This window comes from Capra hircus, chromosome 19 (genome assembly GCF_001704415.2).
Source record: "Capra hircus breed San Clemente chromosome 19, ASM170441v1, whole genome shotgun sequence".
NCBI classification, from domain to species: domain Eukaryota; kingdom Metazoa; phylum Chordata; class Mammalia; order Artiodactyla; family Bovidae; genus Capra; species Capra hircus.
In genome coordinates, this window is record NC_030826.1 from 12,505,287 (window position 1) to 12,526,879 (window position 21,593).

General features: G+C 48.1%; 2 protein-coding genes and 1 long non-coding RNA gene across 7 annotated transcripts in view; 1 reads left to right on the top strand and 2 right to left on the bottom strand.

The window, feature by feature from the left end:
• Positions 1 to 12,945, bottom strand: part of MYO19 (myosin XIX) — a 33,398-nt gene extending 20,453 nt beyond the window's left edge. Inside the window, exons 1-6 of one of the 3 annotated variants that reach the window (XM_018064152.1) lie at positions 12,781 to 12,945; positions 11,987 to 12,144; positions 10,627 to 10,780; positions 5,880 to 6,018; positions 5,401 to 5,549; positions 3,880 to 3,993 (exon numbers count right to left, since the gene is read on the bottom strand). In XM_018064152.1, coding sequence (XP_017919641.1) covers positions 3,880 to 3,993; positions 5,401 to 5,549; positions 5,880 to 6,018; positions 10,627 to 10,638 — 414 coding nt within the window. In that variant the 5' untranslated portion in view covers positions 10,639 to 10,780; positions 11,987 to 12,144; positions 12,781 to 12,945. Of the gene's footprint in view, positions 1 to 3,879; positions 3,994 to 5,400; positions 5,564 to 5,879; positions 6,019 to 10,626; positions 10,781 to 11,986; positions 12,145 to 12,780 lie in introns of those variants that run through there. The other 2 variants (XM_018064154.1, XM_018064153.1) reach the window with 2 other exon arrangements.
• Positions 12,990 to 16,871, top strand: PIGW (phosphatidylinositol glycan anchor biosynthesis class W). Of its 3 annotated transcripts, none has more exons than XM_018064155.1 (2): positions 12,990 to 13,081; positions 14,838 to 16,871. In XM_018064155.1, exon 2 carries the CDS (start codon positions 14,850 to 14,852, stop codon positions 16,359 to 16,361), a length of 1,512 nt encoding a protein of 503 aa, XP_017919644.1. In that variant the 5' UTR covers positions 12,990 to 13,081; positions 14,838 to 14,849; the 3' UTR covers positions 16,362 to 16,871. The 3 variants fall into 3 exon arrangements, with proteins under 3 accessions (XP_017919644.1, XP_005693210.1, XP_013827256.1); XM_005693153.3 differs by lacking the exon at positions 12,990 to 13,081 and adding an exon at positions 13,426 to 13,531; XM_013971802.2 differs by lacking the exon at positions 12,990 to 13,081 and adding an exon at positions 14,236 to 14,300.
• LOC106503184 lies at positions 19,281 to 21,582 on the bottom strand. Its single transcript, XR_001296824.2, has 2 exons — positions 21,280 to 21,582; positions 19,281 to 19,428 (listed from the first exon to the last, which is right to left on the bottom strand). It is a non-coding gene; the product is annotated as an uncharacterized LOC106503184 (long non-coding RNA).

Consider the following 21,593-nt stretch of genomic DNA (forward strand, 5'->3'; position numbering starts at 1 on the left):
TGGTTGGATGGCACCACTGACTCAATGGACATAAGTTTGAGCAAACCCCAGAAGATAGCGAAGGACCGGGACACCTGGTATGTTGCGGTCCATGGGGTCGCAGAGAGCTGGACACGACTCAGTGATTCAGCAGTGACAGCTCCTTCATTCCTGGCTGTGCTGGACCCTGGTGGCCGTGTGGGCTTCTCTCTAGGTGTGGCCAGTGGGGCTTCTCTCCAGTTGTGCTGCGTAGGCCTCTCGTGCTCTCCAACACAAGCTACAACAAATCTCCCTCCAGGCACCGCTTTTTCTTTTTTTAAAGCACAGATTTTGATGTGTTGTGCTTTCCTTTTCATTCAGTTCAAAGTGTTTTCTAACATGCATTGTGATTACTTCTTTGACCCAAAGGATATTTACAACACAGTTTATATTTTAATCTTTTCAAATTGAGATATGTTTTATGGCTCAGAAGAGAGTCCATATCAATTCCACGTGTACTTGAATGTACAAATATCAAACTATTAATTTTGACTTTATTTCTCCTTTCAATTGCATTTAAGAACAAGGATCTGTGGTTGCCACCTTTTGGTAATTTTCTTAGGATATTATTAATACTTCTGACCCACATTCTCTCTTCACCTGGGACACCAATTACAAGTATGGTAAACCATTTGGTATTGCACCAAAGCTCCTGAACACACTTTCTCTCTTTCTCAATTTCCTCTTTGTTTTTTGATTTTTATTGACCCACTCTCAAGTTCACTGATGTATTCTTCTGCATGTCTAATCTGCTGATCAGCATAAAGGAGTTGGTCATGGTTTTAATTTTTATCATTTCCATTTAACTGTAGTTTCCATCTTTCAAGAAAGAGATTGGATGAAATCTTTTCTGGAGATACTAACAAGCTCATGAGAAAAGTTATGGGCATTCAGGGTCCTACAGGTTTAGAAAGCTACCCCTGGTGAAGTAGCTTTCTAGACTCTCATAGTCTCTTATGTTTATGGTATCCTGTCCATAAACAAGAGATTCTAATCAGTTGCTTAAGGCTTTACTCTTAAGTATGAACAGAAATTCAAAAATCATCAACTACTTGGTGAACTTCTTTTACGAGACTGGCAAGTATCACCACAAAAGAGGAAAAGGACTAGAAGGAAACAGAAATGAAAAGGGCAGGAGCCAAGTAAAAGTCATGAAAGATCCTCAAAGAGAAGAGAAGAAATAAGGCCAAGATGCTGGGGGGAAAAGTATACTCAGAGAACAAGAAAGAACTCCTAGAGGTAAACTGCTTAATAAAAATCCAAAATTAAAAAGAACTGAAGGATAAATTAGAGAACATCTCCCAGAAGACACAACAAAATATTAAGAGATAGAAGAATATGTAAGAAAAATAGGGTATTAGACAATTTATCAAACTCCCTACTAATAGGAATTCCAGAAGTAGAAAACAAGGGGTGTAAATCATTAAACTGTTACATATAGCATTTTCCCAAACTAAAGGACATGAGTCTCAAGGTTAAAAAGACCTACACAAAGTATCCAGCATAGCAAGAGAGAAAAGACACGTCGCTGTGAATTTGAACACCTATGGATAGAAAAGAGGACCCTAAAAACTTTTGGCAAGAAAATACAAACTGCCACTTATGGACTGGGACTTTTAACATCAACACTTGAAGAATATATAAAGTAATAACTTCTAAACTCAGAAAGAAAATGATTTCCAACTTGAGATCGGAATTTCCAGCCAACAGGTCAAATTAAGGCAAAATAAACATGTGCAGATGTGCAACAACTCAAAATATGCCCTTCATGTAACCTTTGTCGAGAAGCTACTAAAGAAAATGCTCCAGTGAAACAAGGCAGTAAAGCAAGAGGAGGAAGCCCCTGGGCTCCAACAACAGGGGATTTACCATAGGACAGACAGCACTCTGGATCCCCCGAGCGAGGCAGACAGCTCCCGGGTAATAGCGCCCCAGTAGCCCTTGGCAGCCACCAGTCCAGATGGAGGAGACGTGAGAGCACTAGCTAGGGCATCACCAGGGGAAAAAAAGCACCTGATGTACCTGCCAGCTGGGCAGGTGTTCCCCAGTTCTGGTAACAAGTTTGCTAATAAAGAACAGGTATATGAAAACTATACAAGTGAAAATATGCGGGAGTTATTAAGAAGAAAGTAAAAATCATACAAGAAAGGAAATATAATCATAGAATATTATAGTGCTTGGCTGTGAACAATACGTACGTAGCTGTAAATGAGCACTATAGATATTAACCTCCTTAGAAATCGTAAGATAATTACATATGCATTTGGGGGCAGGGTAACAGGGCTACACCGTCAAAGTAGGAAGTGAACAGAGAAGGTTCAAAAGGGAAAAATCAGTAACTAATTACATAAGCACACTGTTTAGAAACATGGATGGCCATACCCAAACTGCTAAGATGGAAAGTCAGTTGCCCCTGAGACAGGCAACAGGGTTGAGAGACACAAGGCAGGGCTGCTGGTTTTCTTTGTAAGCCATGTAGTATTGCTTGATTTTTGAAGTATGCAACCATATTGCTAGTTTGGGTCTGGGGCCAGGTCCAGCCTCAGCTCCCCAGAGCAATTCTGGAGGACAATGGGCTTCATCCAGGAGCCGAGCATCACCACCCCACCAGCAGCCTCGGCACAGCTCTCGAAGATCACCTCTGTACTCAAGTCCTAGCCTCATCCCTAGAGCGTACAGTCTTCATCTGCTTCCTTGTCTGTCTTTCCCACTGGGCCAAGCATTGTTGTGAAAGTTGCTAAGTCGCATCAGACTCCTTGTGACCCCATAGACTATACAGTTCATGGAATTCTCCAGGCCAGAATACTGGAGTGGGTAGCCTTTCCCTTCTCCAGGGGATCTTCCCAACCCAGGCATTGAACCCAGGTCTCCTGCATTGCAGGAGGATTCTTCATCAGCTGAGCCACAAGGGAAGCCCAAGAATACTGGAGTGGGTAGCCTATCCCTTCTCCAGTGGATCTTCCCAACCCAGGAATTGAACCAGGGTCTCCTGCATTGCAGGCGGATTCTTTACCAATTGGGCTATCTCTGTTTCTCCCCTTGCTACTCCTCACTGGCTAGCCCAGGGCCTAGAACCTGCCTCGGTGCTTGGCAATGCTTTCATGGGTGACTGTAGACAGAGCGGGTTTACAGTCCAAAGAATCCCTTGAGAAGGTAACGTGGAGGAAAGGGTGGGGTGGCTGGTGAGGTTTGACAAGAAGAGGGTGAGGCCCGGGCCAGCAGGCCTCTGACAGCCGCGCGACTCCTCACCCATCTGTGCACAATGGTCCGTGTCACCTGGACTGACTGTGCCACCTGGGGACCACATGGCCACACAGGAGACTCTGTCCTTCCCCGCAGCCGGCCCCACGCACTGCCCTTGCCATCAAGGGCAGCCCAGAGATGCAGGCAGGCTGCTTCCTTATTGGAACCCCGACTCTGGAGGAGAGCAGCCGAGTGCCAAGCACGCCACCAAGCACCTTACGTGCACAGAAGGCCCCCATGAGCTACGTGCCAGTCCTTCCCTCCTTGCCATTTTACACGTGGAAGAACTGAGGTCTGCAAGAGCTAAATACTATTCTGATGTGATCTTCAACGCGATGCTGGAACCCCCAACTGCTGACTTTAGTTTCCAATGGCTCTCAGAGTTGGGAGAGTCCTCCGATGAGGACATGAAGGCTCAGAGAGGAAAGACTCTCCCCTCGGGTCAGGGCAGAGCTGGCGGAAGAGCCGGCCTAGAACCCCTGGCTCCTGACTTCTGCCCAGGTCCCACCCAGTGCTGCACGCGGACTCCACGAGTGACACTCCCCGGAGCCCCAGCCCAGCCTGTCTGCCCGCCCAGCCAGTCATGAAGCTGACAGGGTGGGAAGGAGGCCCGCCTACCTTTCCAGCGCCACTCTCTCCACTGACAACAACAGACTGGTTGACCGGCTCCATCAGGCTCTTGACATTCCTGTAGGTCTGTTCACCCACAGTGAAGATGTGGGGCTTCAGTGTCTGAAACATCAAGGGGTGAAAGGTCATGGGAGCAAACCCCTGTCTGTGAGGAGTGGTTGATCCAGCGATGGCTGCAATGGGGAGCCTGTCCACAGCAGCGGCAGAGGCTTCCTCTAGAAAAACTTCTTGGTATAACAATGTGAGGCCCAGTTGCCGGCATGACCCATTCATCTTGTTTGGAAGCAGTGCTGGCCTTGACCAGTCTGTGACATTAACACATTATTCTCCCATCTTATCTTATGTCAATAGTTTTATTCTGCTACTTTTTTTATGTTATTGCAATTTGCAAGAACTTTCTTACCAGTTATTGCCTAAGAAGTAACCCTATTTTATAGATGAGAAATCTGAGGTTCATATGGGTTAAATAACCTTCTCAAGGCCACTCAGCAAATAGAGGCATCTGTGTGATTTGGATTCCAATGTTACTGTTCTCCTTTCCATCAACAAGGATTAATTGTTCTGTATGCTGGGCATCAAGCCGGGCACTGAGGGAACAGAGGGGACCATCACACGGCTTTGCCTTTGAGGAGGCAGTCGGTAAGACGGGCTCTCAGGCCAGACCTCCCTGGCTTCCCATCCGGACACAAACCCTGGATGAGCCGGGTTAGTCCATGCAGACCCAGTGCGGCTCTACCGCTTGCCTACAGCTTCCTGAAGGGAGAGGGCATCATTCTGGAGGCTGTCAGAACCATTTCTCTCTCTCTCTAGGCCCTCACCCCACCCACTGCTCACCTGGACAGTTACAAAGCCTCCCACCCTTCAGCCGCTGATCTCACCTTCCTTAACCCAAGTCTCCCAGCTTCATCCCCATGGCGGGCTCCGCTCACAGCCCTACTCCCACCCCGATGAAGCAGCTCTGTGGACTCTGAGCTGTGGTGCAGGCCCTCTGGCGACAGCCCTGGAGCAGCTCACCTTCCCGCCCCCATCTGTGCTTCTCCCCGCTCTGGCTTCTCCCTGCACCCTAACATCAGCTGGGCTGTTCCCTGCCTGCACCAGCTTCATCCCCACTTGTGTAAGACATGACCCCTCATCTCAATCAGTGGAGACGAACAGGTGCTGAATTTTCTAAGGCAATCCTTACCGCACGTAATTTTATTCTTTTCCCCAAAAAGTGGTTTTTAAATACACAAATGTGCCTTGGGAAATTCCTTCCGACTAATAAATTCACAAACAAGAATGTCTCTATTTTAGGTTCCAAAATCAGTTAGGCAAATACTGCTTTATCTCTCATTTTGCATCTCCTGGCATGTGTCCAAACTTCTGTGAGCTTCTGGTGGGCAGGTCACTGCCCCAGTAGACTCTGAAAGACAGCATGGCTGATGAAGACACAGATAAGGACAGCAAAGCTGCCAGGTGCCTGCGGGGAGGAGGGAGAGCCCTGATTCCCTCGGAAGCAGGGGGTCTCACCTGGGGCTGAGAAGCAGCGTGGTACTCTTGCATCAGCTCGGGCGAGTAGAGCTGAGGGACGGGCTTGAAGGGGTTCATAGCCACCAGGGTGCAGCCGGCGTTGGTGTAGAATGTGTCAGCCATGTACCGGGCCTGCAGACACCTCAGGACTGAGGCAGGGGTGCTGTTAGCAAACTCTGGCTCAGATGGAGACACAGCCGCATGTACGGACCAACACCCCACCCACCAGAGTTCCCTCTGCAATTAGCCAAGAGCCATGAGATCCCAGCCTCTCCCTGATGAGCAGGTATGAGAAAGATCTAATTAAGATGAACCCCACATCTGGAGCAAAGCCTGTGTTGGGGAGCCTGGGGGGAGCCGCCAGGCGGGGGTCTGGAGCAGCCCACCTGGCTGTCCACGTCCGGTCTGGCCCGAGGCAGCAGAACTGAATACCCTCTGGGAGGAGGCGCACCCCTCTGGGGTGGGAGGGGGAGGCATACCTGTCTCCAGTGTCACAGGATTCACCTTGGTGAGGTCATCGAGCTGTTGCAGTGGGGCCTCCCCGCCCAGGAACTCCTGCAGGTCTTCCCTGAGGGACTCCCCGCCGTGGGCAGCAGAGCCTGAACCGTGGCCGTTAACCTGGGAGGGAAAAACAGGACCAGAAGCGTGGGGACTCAGACCGGCCGGCAGCTCCGTCAGGGTGAGGGCTTGTACTGGAGATAGAAAACCGGCCTCTGGGATCACAGTCTGGTTGTTCCAATTGTACCTCCGCCATTTACTAGACCTGTGAGCCTACAAAAGCTTCTTAACCTCTCAGAGGTTAAGAGGCGGCTTCTTTGTTTGTAAATAAAGGAAAATAGAATCAACTCACAAGGTTGTTTGGAAGAAAAACAAGGAGATATGGAAAGCACTTAGTTGGGGACCTCCCTGGTGAAGCAGTGGTTAAGAATCTGCCTTGCAACGCTGCAGATGCGAGTTTGAGTCCTGGTCGGGGAACTAAGATCCCACGGTGCTGCGGAACATCTAGGCCCACAAGCCACAACTATCGAACCTGTGTGCTCTGGACGCAGTGGGCCACACCTGGAGAGCCCTAGTGTTGCACCTGCGTGCCACAACCAGAGATTCTGTGCTGCAAGGAAAGACACCAGACGATGCAATGAACACCCTGAATGCAGCAACCAAGACCTGATGCAGCCAAATAGATAAATGCTGGGGGCAAACACGCAAAGCCCTTGGTGCCTGGCACAGAGAATGTACTCAAAGTGGAAGTGTTAGTCGTTTCAGTCATGTCTGACTCTTTGTGACCCCATAGGAATGTAGCCCACCAGGCTCCTCTGTCCATGGGGTTCTCCAGGCAAGAGTACTGGAGTGGGGTGCCATGCCCTCCTCCAGGGGATCTTTCCGACCCAGGGATCAAACTCTCATTCCCTGTGTCTCCAGCATTGCAGGCGCATTCTTCACCCGCTGAGCCATCAGGGAAGCATGTACTCAGGAAATCAATACATGCGATCCCTTCTCCTCTGCCAAGCACTCCAGCTTTCAGGTGAGTCAGTGCCCGGCCTTACTGGGCTGGTGGGGGTGAGGCCCGAGGTGGGGGGTACTGCGAAGGGAAAGAACCAGGGTTTGGGCCTTTTTTGAAAGAGACGCTATCAGCTTGAGGTGAAAAATCAGCGGTGAGGTAGTACCATGCCTTCATCACCTGCCTCTGGAGACTGAATTTAGCCTGGCTAATTAATTAGCTCCGGCTGCCCTGGTCTACTTGAGAGCAGATGAGGTCAAGAACAAGCGCCAGGGGGAAGAGGCCGTTTCTGATTCTCCCTTGCCCATCCTTGATACCAACGCTTTACATAACTTTCCCCACTTTCCTCCTGTGATCCCACTTCTCCTCTCTTCTCCCAGGGGGCTGCAGGGAAGGTGTGCGGAGCAGGCAGTAACCTGGCTGAATCTGCTTTTGGAGGAAGGGGATGTGATATAACATGTGCGGGTTTCTTTTTTGGAAATTTTTATTCATTTATTTGGCTCTGCTGGGTCTTCACTGCTGTGCGGGGGCTCTCTCTAGTTGCGGCAAGCAGGGGCTACTCTCTAGTTGGGGTTCACAGGCTTCTCCTTTCAGCAGCTTGTCTTGTTGCCGAGCATGGGTTCTGGGGCAAGCGATCTTCAGTTGCAGCTCAAGAGCTTAGTCGCCCGTGGCAATATGGAATCTTTCTGGATCAGGGATCAAACCCGTGTCCCCTGCAGGTGGATTCTTAGCCACTGGACCACCACGGGAGTTCCTATGTGCAGGTTTCTAACGAGACCAGTGAACCTTAGAGTTCAAAAATCTCCAACAAAAGTGGCAAGTGTCACTTGAGAGGCCCAGTGATGAGTTTCCTTCCAAAGATGCTACCTGTTCTCTGAACTCAGGCCCACCACAATGCATGCACAAGGCAGACTCTTATCTCCAGGATTAACTGCTGAGGTCAGAGCGTGACTGTGTCCATGGAAATCCCTCTACCCTAGTGGAAAAAGGAAATCACTCACACCCAGCCATAATTTATGAACAGATCTGATTCAACCAGACAGGCAGCTGAGTATCATGGTTCTTGAGTTGGACTTGAAAGCTAGATTGCCTGGGTTTGATTCTTGATTCCACCACGTCCTAGTTACAGAATCTTATGTAAGTTTCTTAGTCTCTTTGCATCTCAATGTTCCTCATCTGTAAAATGGGAATGGTGGTAGTAGTGATAGATCTCATAGATGCTAACAAGCACATAAAGTATTTAGAAAAAACATCTGGTTTCTGCCACCAAAAGTTTGCTATTATTATTCTGTTAAAAAGTAGCTCTTCTAATTAGGCAATAAGATACTGGTGGCTCAGATGATAAAGCGTCTGCCTATAGTGTGGGAGACCCAGGTTCAATCTCAGGGTCGGGAAGATCTCCTGGAGAAGGAAATGGCAACTCACTCCAGTATCCTTGCCTGAAAAACCACATGGACGGAGGAACCTGATAGGCTACAGTCCATGGGGTCGCAAAGAGTCGGACACGGACTGAGCAACTTCACGTTCTTTCACTTTTCATACCAAGGGCCTTAAAACTACCCTGCAATTCTTCTTCTAGAACATGATACTATGTAAAGGCCATAAGAATGTTCTGCGTATATAGAAACATTTACAATTGCAAAACAAACAAACAAAAAAACCTAAGCGTCCAAATAGCACCTTAAATTATAGTGAAGTGAAAGTGACGTCGCTCAGTCATGTCTGACTCTTTGCAAACCCATGGACTGTAGCCTACCAGGCTACTCCATCCGTGGGATTCTCCAGGCAAGAGTACTAGAGTGGGTTACCATTTCCTTCTCCAGGGGATCTTCCCAACCCAGGGATCGAACCCGGGTCTCCCGCATTGGAGGCAGACGCTGTAACCCACCTCCTTACAATTGAATAAAGCAGGTTACAAAGAGAATGATATCTTTAAATGTTTTAAAAATTTTTAGGGAGAAAAATCTAGGATATTCTTTAAAATGTCAGTTATCTATGGGCAGTACAATTATGGGTAATTGTAAATGTTCTTTTTGCTTATCTATATTTCCCACATCATTGTAATGAACATGACCTTGAATAAGTCACCTAACTGCTCTGAGCCCTATCTTCAAAATGGGGATATAATGGCATTGGATATGTAATACTGTATCCTTCTCAAGTACTAAACAAAATTACATGTGTAAAATGCTTAGTATAGTGCTCACTATACGGCAAGAGTGCAATACAGAGGAGCTGCTAGTATACTTATGATAAACGTGGTTGTTTTTTAGTTGCTAAGTCATGTCTGACTCTTTTGTGGCCTCACAGACTGCAGCCTGACCGACTCCTCTGTTCATAGGATTTCCCAGACAAGAATACTAGAGTGGGTTGCCATTTCCTTCTCCAGGGGATCTTCCCAACCGAGGGATCGAACTGTCATCTCCTGCATTACAGGTGGATTCTTTACTGCTGAGCCAACAAGGGAAGCCCTGATAAACATTACTGTTTTTTAAATGAGAAAGAAGTTAAAAATGGACAATAAAAAAGTTCCCTCTGCAAAAAAAAAAAAGCCTGGAGCAGGCAGCTGTCCTGCCTGCTTCTCTCTGGCTCTCAAGCCTGTTTCTCGAGCCAAAGGATTAAGAGGTCAAGCAGCAGAGTCTACCAGGGTTCCCTTGAGGCTGGCTGACTTCACATTCAGTTATCCTGCCTTACTCGCCTGGGACTCCACTAGTCCAGGAATCATCTTAAATATCCGCCTTGGCCCAATGGCTGCTGCAACTGCTGCTAAGTTGCTTCAGTCGTGTCCGACTCTGCGACCCCATGGACTGTAACCCACTAGGCTCCTCTGTCCGTGGGATTCTCCAGGCAAGAATACTGGAGTGGGTTGCCATTTCCTTCTTCATGGTCCAATGGCAACACTCAGTAAATTAAAAAATTCAGCTAATATCTGGCATTCTCTCCGGACCAAGAGCTGCAAGTGAAGGATGATATAGGTAGGAGGTGAGGCTCCACAGGGAAGGGTGATTTGGAATCCTGCAGGCCCGGGGCCATAGGAGCCTTTAGTGGCAGAGGCCCGCAGTCAAGGGCGGGTTTCACATCCATCCTATTAGCAGCCCCCCATGTTCCCTGTGATCCATTCATCAGAATTCTTGTCTATTTCCACATAGGTCATCTTCTCCCACATTTCTGCACAGGCTGACTCTGCCTGGACTGCTTGCTTTCCTTCCCCATTTGACTAATCCCTACTCTTTCTTTTTTCTGGCCGGGCCATGTGGCATGCAGGATCTGAGTTCCCCAGCCAGGGGTTGAACCAGTGCCCTTTGCGATGGGAGTGCAAGTCTTAACCACTGGACTGCCGAGGAAGTCCCAATTCTTACTTCTTCAAGGCTCAGCTTTAAAGAACACCTCCGCTTAGAAGCCCCAGGCTTCCAACTTGTCTTTACAATTCAGGCTGTGAGGAGCATCTCTCAGGACTCCCTCACAGGTTCAGGCTTGTAAGGTCACCAAAACACCCCATCCTAGGGAAAAGAGCTAAAAACCACAACAGGAGATATTCAAATTAGGTATTGGGAAGAGCTTCTCAGCAACAGACAAAAGGCACCAAGGTGCCTCTCTGAAGACAGAAAAGAAGGGGTCTTTCCCTCCCTTCCAGGTCAGGGCAGTGGAAGCATCATTCGGGTAAACGAAAGAGGCAGAGCTGCCTTAGGTACTTGAGGGTCTGGGTTATCTTAGGGTGAGGACTTTACCTGCTGGAGCATCCTGCTTCAGTGTGGTCAGCCAGGATTCTGGGTCACGGGTACGTGGAATGCTATCCACCTGGTCATGGGGGCACAGGCTGGGGCATGGATCCTGCGAAGGGCTCAGCTCCCAAGGAATCTCTGAGATGAGCCACCCCAGAGCCTGTGGTAGAAGAGAGAAGATAAGGGCTGCATACAGGTGATGAGGGTTTCTCCAAGGTGACTCAGTCCTGCTCCTCCCACCGAGCACCAGGAACCAAAATGAGACCCAGGGCGAGCCTGGGCAGAGAGGAAGACTCTGTCCTGCTCCCTGCCAATTAGGGAACGAAGGTAACTTTTACAAGAGCCTCCAGAGCCTCCTGGGGTTCCTTCAGGGCCAGTTTCACTACAGGGCTTGGGGTGGGGCTGCAAATTTTCTGGGTCAGTGTGCCATGGAGGCTGAGGACACTGGAAGGCAGAGAAGCCTCTCGGGCACACAGAAATATTCCACCTTAGTACAGCCAGTATTCAATGGGGCAGGAAGGCTGGAGTCAATTCTTGATATCCCAGGAAAGCGGCTGTGTTGGACAGAAACCATAGCTGTCTTTCACCTGCTCAGCCACCTCACCTTCCCTGCCTGCCTTCACTCCTCATCTGGAAAATGGAGATAATAAAAGCTACTTTGCAGGGAGCGGCTGTGAAGGTCAATCAGGTGAAACACTCTACAAAGTCTGAATATTCATTTAGAGGAGAAACACTGTTAGTAAGAAGGATGGATGACCCATTCAGGAGCACTGATCAGGTGGAACAGTTCAGTGTCAGCATTAATAAGGCCAAGCTTTTGGAGGACAAGAATCCATCTGAGAGGGGGGTGTTGTGAGGCTGGGTTTGGGCCAATCTCTGAAAAACTGTGAATGACAGAATTTTCAGGCCCCACATATCCCCAGCAAGGAGGGATGAGGATGAGGGGTCCTGGTAATGGACTGACCTTGGAGAAACTTTCCTGAGGCTCTGACCACATTGAGCCTTTGAAAGAACTCAGGAATGAGGGACCTCCAAGAAAACAGGAAAAAGGATAATGTAGGCAGAGGAGGGCATCAAGACTGGGATGGACACATTCACTCTGGATGGACTGTACCCCATTCAGGCGACAGCTGTGCAGAGGGTTCCGGAGACTCAAGGCCAACAAAGTTCCCTCAATGGAAAGCTCAGCTTGAGAGGGGATCAGAGGGGAATACAGCAGGTTGTGTAGTTAGAATCCAGAGCCCACAACCCCTCAAAAATGCAGTTCACAGGACCTCTGTAAGCCTTTTTCCGTTTCTTCCTTTGCGAAAAGGACTACTAATACCCCGATCTCACAAGGCCGAGTTAAGGATCAACGAGATAGTACCTTTGAGAGCGCTTGGCAAATGTTGGTTACTACCATACGGAGCCCACTTCCTGCCAGAATCAAGTCAGATGGAAGCGGTTTTCTCCAGGTTCCCCCAGCTCTTGCTCCCTGTCGGCTTCGCGATTACCAGCCGAGAATTTCTGAAAAGGGCGTGACCACTGTGGGCAGGAGGGAGACAGGGATGAATAGATGAAAGCCCCTAGGCAGGGCAAGGCAAGTGGCAACCTGATTATCAACTCCTCCCTCCCCCCGCCCCCCTCCTCCAGCCTCCGGGCAGACGAGACTGGCAGGGTAAGGGTCCCGGGAGCCCGGCAGGCCCCGCCCGCAGCTTCCCGGCGGGAACCGGGCACTCCCGGTCCCGGCGAGCTGCCGCCGGGCCCAGGGCTGGGATGCCGCTCCGGAAACACTGGGCACGGGGACACTCCGTCCTTCTCGAGAAGGTGGACGTGACCCCCCAGCCAAGGGCGCAGCTGTCTGCAAGCCTCCCTGGCCCCCCCTCCCAGGTCTCCAGGCGGGGAGAGGCGCGCAGCGGGAGTGGGGCCTCCCTGCACCCTAGGCCGCCCCTGCCGGCACCTGCCGGCACGGTGAGGCGTGACCCCGGAGGGTCCTTGTCCTGGAGCAAAAGGCGGAGAGCCGGGCTTCCTCCTCCTGGGATACGAGAGGGTCAAAAACGAAAGGGCAAAGTGAAGCCCGCTCTCCGGAAAGGGGAAAAGAGGGGCACCCCCTTCTCCAGCGCCGCGGGGGCCCGCTGGCCTCCCCGGTTCCTTCGGGCCCGGCTGCGGGGTGGCACTCACCGGTCGCACGGCCCGAGCCGCCGAGCGTGCGGCCCCCCGGCCGGACTGGAAAGACAGACGGGCGGGCCGGGTGAGGCGGCGGGAAGGGCCAGCGCGGCGGAGGGCGGGCGCGCGGGGGGCCGGCCGGGGAGGCGCCGGGAAGGCTGCGGGCGCCGGGCTTCGGGCCGAGTGGCCGGGAGCCGGCCGGCTCCTCCCCGGGGGCGGGGCGCGCGACAGCCGGGCGCACGTGGCCCGCCCGGGACGCCGGGATCCGGAGACGAGGGCTTGCTCCGGGACTGTGTACTGTAGAGCCCGCGGTGAGGTGCGAGGGAGCGGGGAGGGACGGAGGGGCCCCGGGGCCCTCGCGGGACTGCGGGTCTCCCCGCCGGGAGACCGGGCGCCCTGACGCTCGCCGAGGGGTCTGATGGCCAGTGGTGGGGTGGGGGACCCGTTTCCGCCCGGGCGCCTCTGACAGACCGTCTTGCAAGCGGTCCGGGTCACGGAGTCAGGACCTGGGCTGGCTGAGCCGGAGACCGGGAGGGAGGCTCGCGGGGAACAGGCGGGGCGTGGGAAACGGGCACCCTTCGGGGCGGGGCCGCGCGGTGGGCGGGGCCTGGGAGCGCGGGCCGCCCCGCCCCATCGCGGCCGGAAGCGCCGCTCGCGAGGCGGAAGTGGCGGGCTTCCGCTCTTCCCGCGGCGGCGGGGTCCCCGCTCTCCAGCCCAGTGATGCGGCTCTGTGCCGCGGGGCGCCGAAACCCCAGGAGTACGTGAGGTATGAGGACTGGCGCGCATGTCTGTCAGGAAAAGAGCTCTTTTTAAAAGGCCAGCCGGTTCAGATAGGTTTCTTCTCGGGTGATTGGGTCCCGATAGGCCATCCCTCAAACGTGCATTCTCGGGGTGGTTCTTGTTTGACTGACAGATGTGTGCTTCCCGTGTGCCGCTTTTCAGACATGGACGTGGGGCGTAGAGGCGTTTTGTAACCTTAAAACAATTAACACTAGTATATACTTTACGGTCCCTACTCCTCCGTGATTAGCGTCCGTTCCACTCTACCTACACCTTGTAAAGGAGGTGAGGAGCAAGCAGCCTGGGGAGCTCGGGAGATCCCTGGAGGGTTCGCATTTTGTGCTGGAGGCAGGAGGTTGAGAGAGGCTCGGGACAGAAACTGAGGCCCCCAAATCCAAAGTGTACTTAAGCACCTTCTCTTTCCGCGTCCCTTCTCCTCCCCCCTCGTGCTGCTGCTGCTAAGTCGCTTCAGTCGTGTTCGACTCTGTGCGACCCCATAGACGGCAGCCCACTAGGCTCCTCTGTCCCTGGGATTCTCCAGGCAAGAACACTGGAGTGGGTTGCCATTTCCTTCTCCAATGCATGAAAGTGCAAAGTGAAAGTGAAGTCGCTCAGTCGTGTCCGACTCCTAGCGACGCCATGGACTGCAGCCTACCAGACTCCTCTGCCCATAGGATTTTCCAGGCAAGAGTACTGGAGTGGGGTGCCATCGCCTTCTCCTCCCCCCTCATAGTGGACTGGAAATCATTAGTTAGGTGTGTTTAACTTTCATTACATTATTTCCATGACAATGTACTGTGTTTATTTTTTAGCAATTCTGGGTCTTCCTTGCTGTGGGAGGGCTCTCTCTCTTTGCAGAGAGTAGGGACTGCTCTCTACTTGTGGGTGCACAGGCTTCTCACTGCAGTGGCTTCTTTTTGTTGTGTACAGGCTTCAGGACGTGTCCGGCCTCAGTGCTTGTGGCCCAGGTCTAGCTGCCCTGTGGCATGTGGAATCTTCTGGGACCTGGGATCGAACCCATGTCCCCTGCACTCTGAAGGTGGACTCCCAACCACTAGACCACCAGGGAAGTCCCAGCTAAAGCTTTTTAACCAGTAATTTCATTCTATTAGTAGGACATCCTTATCTTCATATATTAGGCCTCTTCCAACAATCCTTGGAAGGGGAATCTCAAGTCCTAGATTCTGCTCTGAAATTCAGGAATAAGTAAAATCCAGTCAGGTGCATCTATATGCCAATCCCACAGAAAGGTTGCTTTTCACAAATGCATCCCTTTGCTCTTGTTTTCACAGGAAGAAGAAAAAATGTCTCAAAAGCAGATGAAGGAAGCTTTTGTCAGTAACCAGAATGGAACGAGCGTGCTGGAGATCACCGAGGGCTTGTGCCTGCCTGCACTCTGTGTCCTGTGTAGAGGGCTCCTGATCATTCTCTCACAGCACTTATGTTCTTCTTCACATAACTCGAGGACTCGATTCTTGGTTGACTTTGCGTTCCTGATAGTTCCCCTGGTCACCACGTTGACCATTTTCTCTTCATTTGTCCTCCTCGAGTATCTTGTTGCAATTATCCTTGGGGCAGGGCTGCTCTATGAAATATACTGCAGAAGAACTTGCTATGCCAGAATGCCTTTCCCGAAAATCTGTGAAAAATTTTTGAAAGTCAGTCTAGAATCAGAACACATTCCAGCCATCTCCTGTTTCCGTGTTGTTAACAGTGCCTTTACTGCGGTTGCAATTTTGGCTGTGGACTTCCCACTGTTTCCCAGAAGATATGCCAAAACCGAGCTCTACGGGACAGGAGCAATGGATTATGGAGTAGGGGGCTTTATTTTTGGGTCTGCAATGGTTTCTCCAGAGGTTAGGAGAAAATATACGAAAGGCTCCAGACTGTGTTATCTTACAAAGTCACTGTACTCTCTTTGGCCATTAGTTTTCCTAGGAATGGGGCGATTAGTTGCTATAAAATCCATAGACTATCAGGAACATTTAACTGAGTATGGTGTTCACTGGAACTTTTTCTTTACCTTAATAGCTGTGAAATTGATAACATCACTGCTTTTGATTATTTTTCCCCTAAATAAATCCTGGATTGTAGCCATCAGCATTACTGCATTATACCAGCTAGCCCTTGATTTTACCCCCTTGAAAAGTTTAATTTTGTATGGCACTGATGGTAGTGGCACAAGGGTTGGTTTATTAAATGCCAACCGAGAAGGAATCATCTCTGTCTTGGGGTACGTGGCAGTACACATGGCTGGTGTTCAAACAGGGTTATATGTGCTTAAAGAAAGGTCACATATCAAAGACTGGATAAAAGCAGCATACTGTATTCTATTGACAGCTATTGGCCTCTTCATTTCTCTTTACATAGTTCAGGTAAATGTAGAAGTAGCATCTCGAAGAATGGCCAATTTAGCTTTTTGTATTTGGATAGTTGCTTCTTGCCTGATCCTTCTTAGTAGTTTATTACTGGGTGATATAATTTTGAGTTTTGCCAAATTTGTAATTAAAGAGGCAGCAGTACCATGTTCTTGGAAACTTATCCAGTCACCCACTGCAAATAAAAAGCATTTGGAATCCATAGTCTCTGAAGCCAAAAGAAAGGAACCCACTCTCTGTTTAATCACAGCAATGAACAGAAACCAGTTACTTTTTTTCTTGCTGTCAAATGTAACAACTGGTCTAGTCAACCTTTCCATAGATACATTACACAGCAGTACCCCATGGGCCTTGTGCCTGCTCAATCTCTACATGTTTACCAACTGCTTAATTATCTATGTGCTACACTTGCAAGATAAGACAGTAAAATTTTGGTGATCAATAGGGGTAGTATATGTTTTGAGCAATATTATGTTAATGAGGAAGAATAAATATAAAATGTGAAGAAAATGGGCGTCTATCAATCCAGGGTTAAAGTTTTATTCCTGCTTTAACAGTAGTGATGCTTAATATTTTAAATGTATGTCAACACTATGTAAACAAATCAATATAGAAGAAACAAAGCTGTATGACTTGTTAGAATACTTATAAATTTTTGTTTTTTTAAAGAAGCTGTTTACAGTTGTGACACTGGAAGATTGGAGGGTAGGAAGGAGGATTTCTTACATTGTATCTTTTTTTGGGGGGGACAGAAGGAGGAAGGATTTAGTTCCTCCACCAGGGATTACCTTTGTCCCCTGAAGTGGAAGTGGGGAGTCTTAACCACTGGACTGCCAGGAAAGCCCCTTTTACTTTCTGTCTTGTATCACCTATTACCATTCTGTATTTTCTATTGTATGTATTTTATAATATTTACATTAAAATATCTCAGTTGTGGGATTGCCAACAGTACTGCTCAATTTTAATCTTTAAAAAAGACTCGGTATAAGAAAGCAATGTTTAAAGTCAAATACTTAAAAGATCATAAAACAGCTAAATGCTCCAAAGAAGAATGTGTTAGTTGCTCAGGTGTCCAACTCTTTTTGACCCCAGGAGCTTGCCAGGCTCTTCTGTCCATGGATTTCTCCAGGCAAGAATATTGGAGTGGGTAGCCATTCCCTTCTGCAAGAGACCTTCCTGAATCAGGGATTGAACTTGGGTCTCCTGCATTGCAGGTGGATTCTTTACCTTCTGAGCCACCAGGGAGGACCCAAATGCCCTAAAGAATAGATTAAATTATTTGTTGTGATTTACAAGCTTAATGAGAACAGTTTTGCAGTGAGATTCATTTTTTTTTTTAGCCTGCTCTCTGCTAGGGATTGGAGAAGGGAATGGCAACCCACTCCAGTACTCTTGCCAGGAAAATCCCATGGACGGAGAAGCCTGGTAGGCTGCAGTCCATGGGGTCACTGAGTCGGACACGCGTGAGCAACTTCTTTCACTTTTCACTTTCCTGCGTTGGAGAAGGAAATGGCAACCCACTCCAGTGTTCTTGCCTGGAGAATCCCGGGGACGGGGGAGCCTGGTGGGCTGCCGTCTATGGGGTCGCAGAGTCGGAGACGACTGAAACAACTCAGCAGCAGCAGCTGCTACAGATGATAAGCAAAAGGTTCCTGATATCTTGGAGCTTGCAATCTAATGGGGGAAACACATTAAACTGTTATAAACTGTGCTAAGTCATGAAATATAGGTTGCCAAAAGTGTCAAATCAAGAATTGACTTCACAATAGAGTGAAGAAACTTTTCCCCACAGATGGTTAAATTTTTTTTTTTTTTAGCTAGAGTCGATGGGTGGAATGAAGAGTTAGTGTTTGTGTGTCTAGGGAGCAGAGGGTCAGATGCTAGTAAGGGAGAGGGTCAACAGCAAACATGACTATTGTACCAATGAGTTTAAATTTCTTAAGTTGATGAGGACTAATTTAGTGCTTAGGTAGCATTTTATCCTTGCTAACTACAGTTAGTTATATTTGGAGGTAATCTATTGAAAGAAATTTCCCCCTTAAAAAAGTCAACATATTGAATAGTTATGTTGCTATAAAAACAAAAGATTAGATTTTATTTCTGATTAATAAGGAAGACTTGAAATTTAACCAAGATTATAGTATGTAAATTAAGCGACTAGCAAAGGTGACTGGTTTTCCTGTTGTGTTCAAAGCATTTTAGGAGGGCTGAGAGGCTCTAACCATATTGTTCTCATTAAAATAGTAATTTAAAAAGTATTTGGTGACTTAATGACCATGTGTCTAATTGGTCTGCTGCTTCTTGTCCCAGGTCTTAAATATCTTTCAGTAAGTCTGCCAATTATAGACACTGAATCATAACTAAGAACAAAATGTACTATATGTTTTGCTGCTAAGTTGCTTCAGTCCTGTCCAACTCTGTGTGACCCCATAGACGGCAGCCCATCAGGCTCCCCGTCCCTGGGATTCTCCAGGCAAGAACACTGGAGTGGGTTGCCATTTCCTTCTTCAATGCATGAAAATGAAAAGTGAAAGTGAAGTCGCTCAGTTGTGTCTGACTCTTAGCGACCCCATGGACTGCAACCCACCAGGCTCCTCTGTCCATGGGATTTTCCAGGCAAGAGTGCTGGAGTAGGGTGCCATCGCCTTCTCTGACTATATGTTTTTTCCACCTCCAATTAGGAAAGTACCTCCAATTAGGAAAGTCATGGAAGAGAAAGTTAATGAAATTACATTCATAAAAAATAAGAAAACAATCTGATTTGATTTTAGTTTACAGAAGAGAAAGAGATCATTAAATATTTATTGAGTTCCAATGTGCTAGATACAGGTGCTGGGGAAACAACAGAAAATAACACCTTGCCCTCAAGGGGCTTCTATTTTAACTTGTGGACATTATTTTTCCTTTAAAAATTTTCTTATAATGGGGAAAATCTGTCCCTATTTTTGACAGATACAATAGAACTTCCCACTGTCAGGTCATGAAAAGGAAAACCCAATTCACAGATACTCAGATCTGGACAACTGTGGTAAATTAAGTAATAAGATTTTGCTGTTGATTTTACTACCACATAAAACAATGAGGTTATTATAGTGAAAACAACAGTAGGTATTTTAATCTTCAACTATCAATTTTTGAGGACAGAGAAGGGAGGGGAAAAGAAGAGAGAATATAATCTAGTCTAGGACTTATCTGTGACCTTCAGAAAGTGACTCATTCCCATGACTTTAATTTTACACTATTATAAACTGGGGATGTCTACTACATATGTATTAATAGTTTTGTGTTCATTAGATGACAATGTTTTATTTTTATTGAGCACCTTGTCCAATATGTTGTGTAAATTAAATAAGAACATACTTTGCTCCCTAGGAATTCCTCTATGAATACAGGAATATAAGGAACAAATCAGTATCCTTTATTGCTTTTAAACCCAGGTAGCTTGGAGACTAGTCATATCTCATCATGTCTGAGTTTTGCCCTTGGCTTCTCGCACATCGTGGACCTGCCAAAGAAGAAAAAGAATGGTATTTTTATGGAGAATGTGATACGATATCGCATCTCCATCGCACCAACTGTTCCTTATGAGGTACCGGCAAAAGGTCTTCTGTTGTTAACTGCCTGCTTTTTCTTAGCTTTTAAAAATTTTCAGCTTTGCCCTTCACAATGCCAGTATTGAAATTTAAAAAGGCAACAACTGGCTCTTTTAAAAATGTAATCGTTTTATCAAAGATAAGCTCTCTGAAGGCAGATCCTTAGTCATGAAACATTTGCTGTAGCACTAAATATAATATTTGCTTCAGCTAAATATAGCTGCAGACCAATAGTGAAAAAAATGAATGCCTGCTCTAAAATGAAGAAGATACAAGGTTAAAAATACTAAAAAGTTGTTTTGCAGTGAGGTAATTTGCTAAGCATTTTCCCCCTCAAATGTTGATTTTGTCTTATTTGTAGCACCCAGGGACCTCCCTGAGAAAGAGCAATTTATCAAGCAAATTAACTTTTTAGCCTTATAAGAAGTTCATTATTAAATAGTATGTGAAACATTGTCCAAAGATACTACACAGTGTGCTCAGTGGATCTAGAAGACAAATCCAAATCAGGGGAAGTAATCTCAGATTTAGACATTGCTGTAGTCTCATGTTAAGTTTTATATCTGAGTTTTAATGCCTTTTTTTTAAACTTAGATTTAAACCCCCAAGGTGAATACTCTTTCTTTGCTAGTCCCCAGTGTGTACTCAGTCATGAAAGTTATTAAAATTAACACCTATACATTGAACTTGTATTTTCAATGTCCTTTGCCAACCATCATCCAAGGAAAGTTTGAAAGGTATAACGTAGGTACATTAATTGACAGTCGTTACAGGAGCACTTTCAGATTTTAGAAGCCACCTTATTCTTTTTTTTTTTTTCCTTAAGGATGTTTTACATAAAACACAAAATTCTCTAAAACTGTCCGTATTTTGGCTATGGAGTCTAATTTGTCAGAACTTACATGCAATCCTATATGCCTATTGAATTTAAGCTAAAGACCACACACCCTTCTGCTCTAACATGGCTAAGGACATAAATACTTACTGGATAATCACACCTTTGGGACTGAACAATGGTTCTTCCAGTTTATTATGTCACCTACCCTAACAGTGACCACACAATGTCATAAGTCAACATGGCTAAGGGGTTGCATGCACTATGGGTTTTTTTTGTTGCGAATCTCTAAGACTTCATGTGATGACCAAAATACTTTTTAAAGTCAGTATCACAGCTCTAGCCTATTCTACCAGGAAATACAGATCACCAGGATTAGTTAGTTTTAAGAGCATCCGATGGATTGAGTCTTAAAATCGTCAAGACTTCTCACAGGCAAAAAAATCTTCCCGACAACTATATTGGCTTTACAAACAGGACTCTAACGCCTTCAAGGTAAGAACGGAGTACACGATGGCACGCAGAGTGCGCATGAATTTGTCTTGACGGTAGCTCAGATTCTCGGAAGAGGATCAGAGGGAAGGCCTTTGGCCAGCACCACCACTTTGCCCAAGGGAACTGTTGTCCTGTCTGAGTCTCTAGGTTAATATTAACCGGACCCAAGAAGTTTCTCTGCCCAGGACGCGTACACAAGCCACTATCTGCACAGTGTAACAACAACAAAAAACTGTCAGCACTTAATATATTTTCTGCCCCTCCCGGAGGGATCTCAATGAGTCTGGAAAGCGCCTAGCTTCTGAAGAACCAGGGGGTCAGGGAAAGCGGCGTTAAGGGCCTGGAAACCCAGCCTAGTCTCCCCTCCCCCGACTCCCACCTTTTGCTCTCACTGCTTTTTGAAAAGTCTCAGCTCCCCCCTCACTTCACTTACCCAAGTCCTCACTGGGCCCCGACCCTCGGCAGAGTCCCCTCGGCTCTGCTCCCTTCTCCCCTCCGCCCTCGGGAGGGCGGGTCCCGGGCCCCACACAGCGGAGGACTGAGGGGAGGCCTACTCATCCCTCCTAACAGCCCTATTTCGGGTTTATTTGAGTAGCTAGACTCCGGGGAGGGCGCAGGTCCCGCGTCAGGAGACCGCCGGGGGGGCACCCCGCCCCCTCCGCCGGGGTTTCGAAAGGGGCGATCCTGGAGCGCGCCTGGAGTCTCGCGAGAGGAGGCGGGGCCCCGCCCGGCTCGCTCGGCCCTGCC

Excerpts from the sequence above, each read along its gene's own strand:
- PIGW (XM_018064155.1), top strand. The coding sequence starts at position 14,850 with ATGTCTCAAAAGCAGATGAAGGAAGCTTTTGTCAGTAACCAGAATGGA.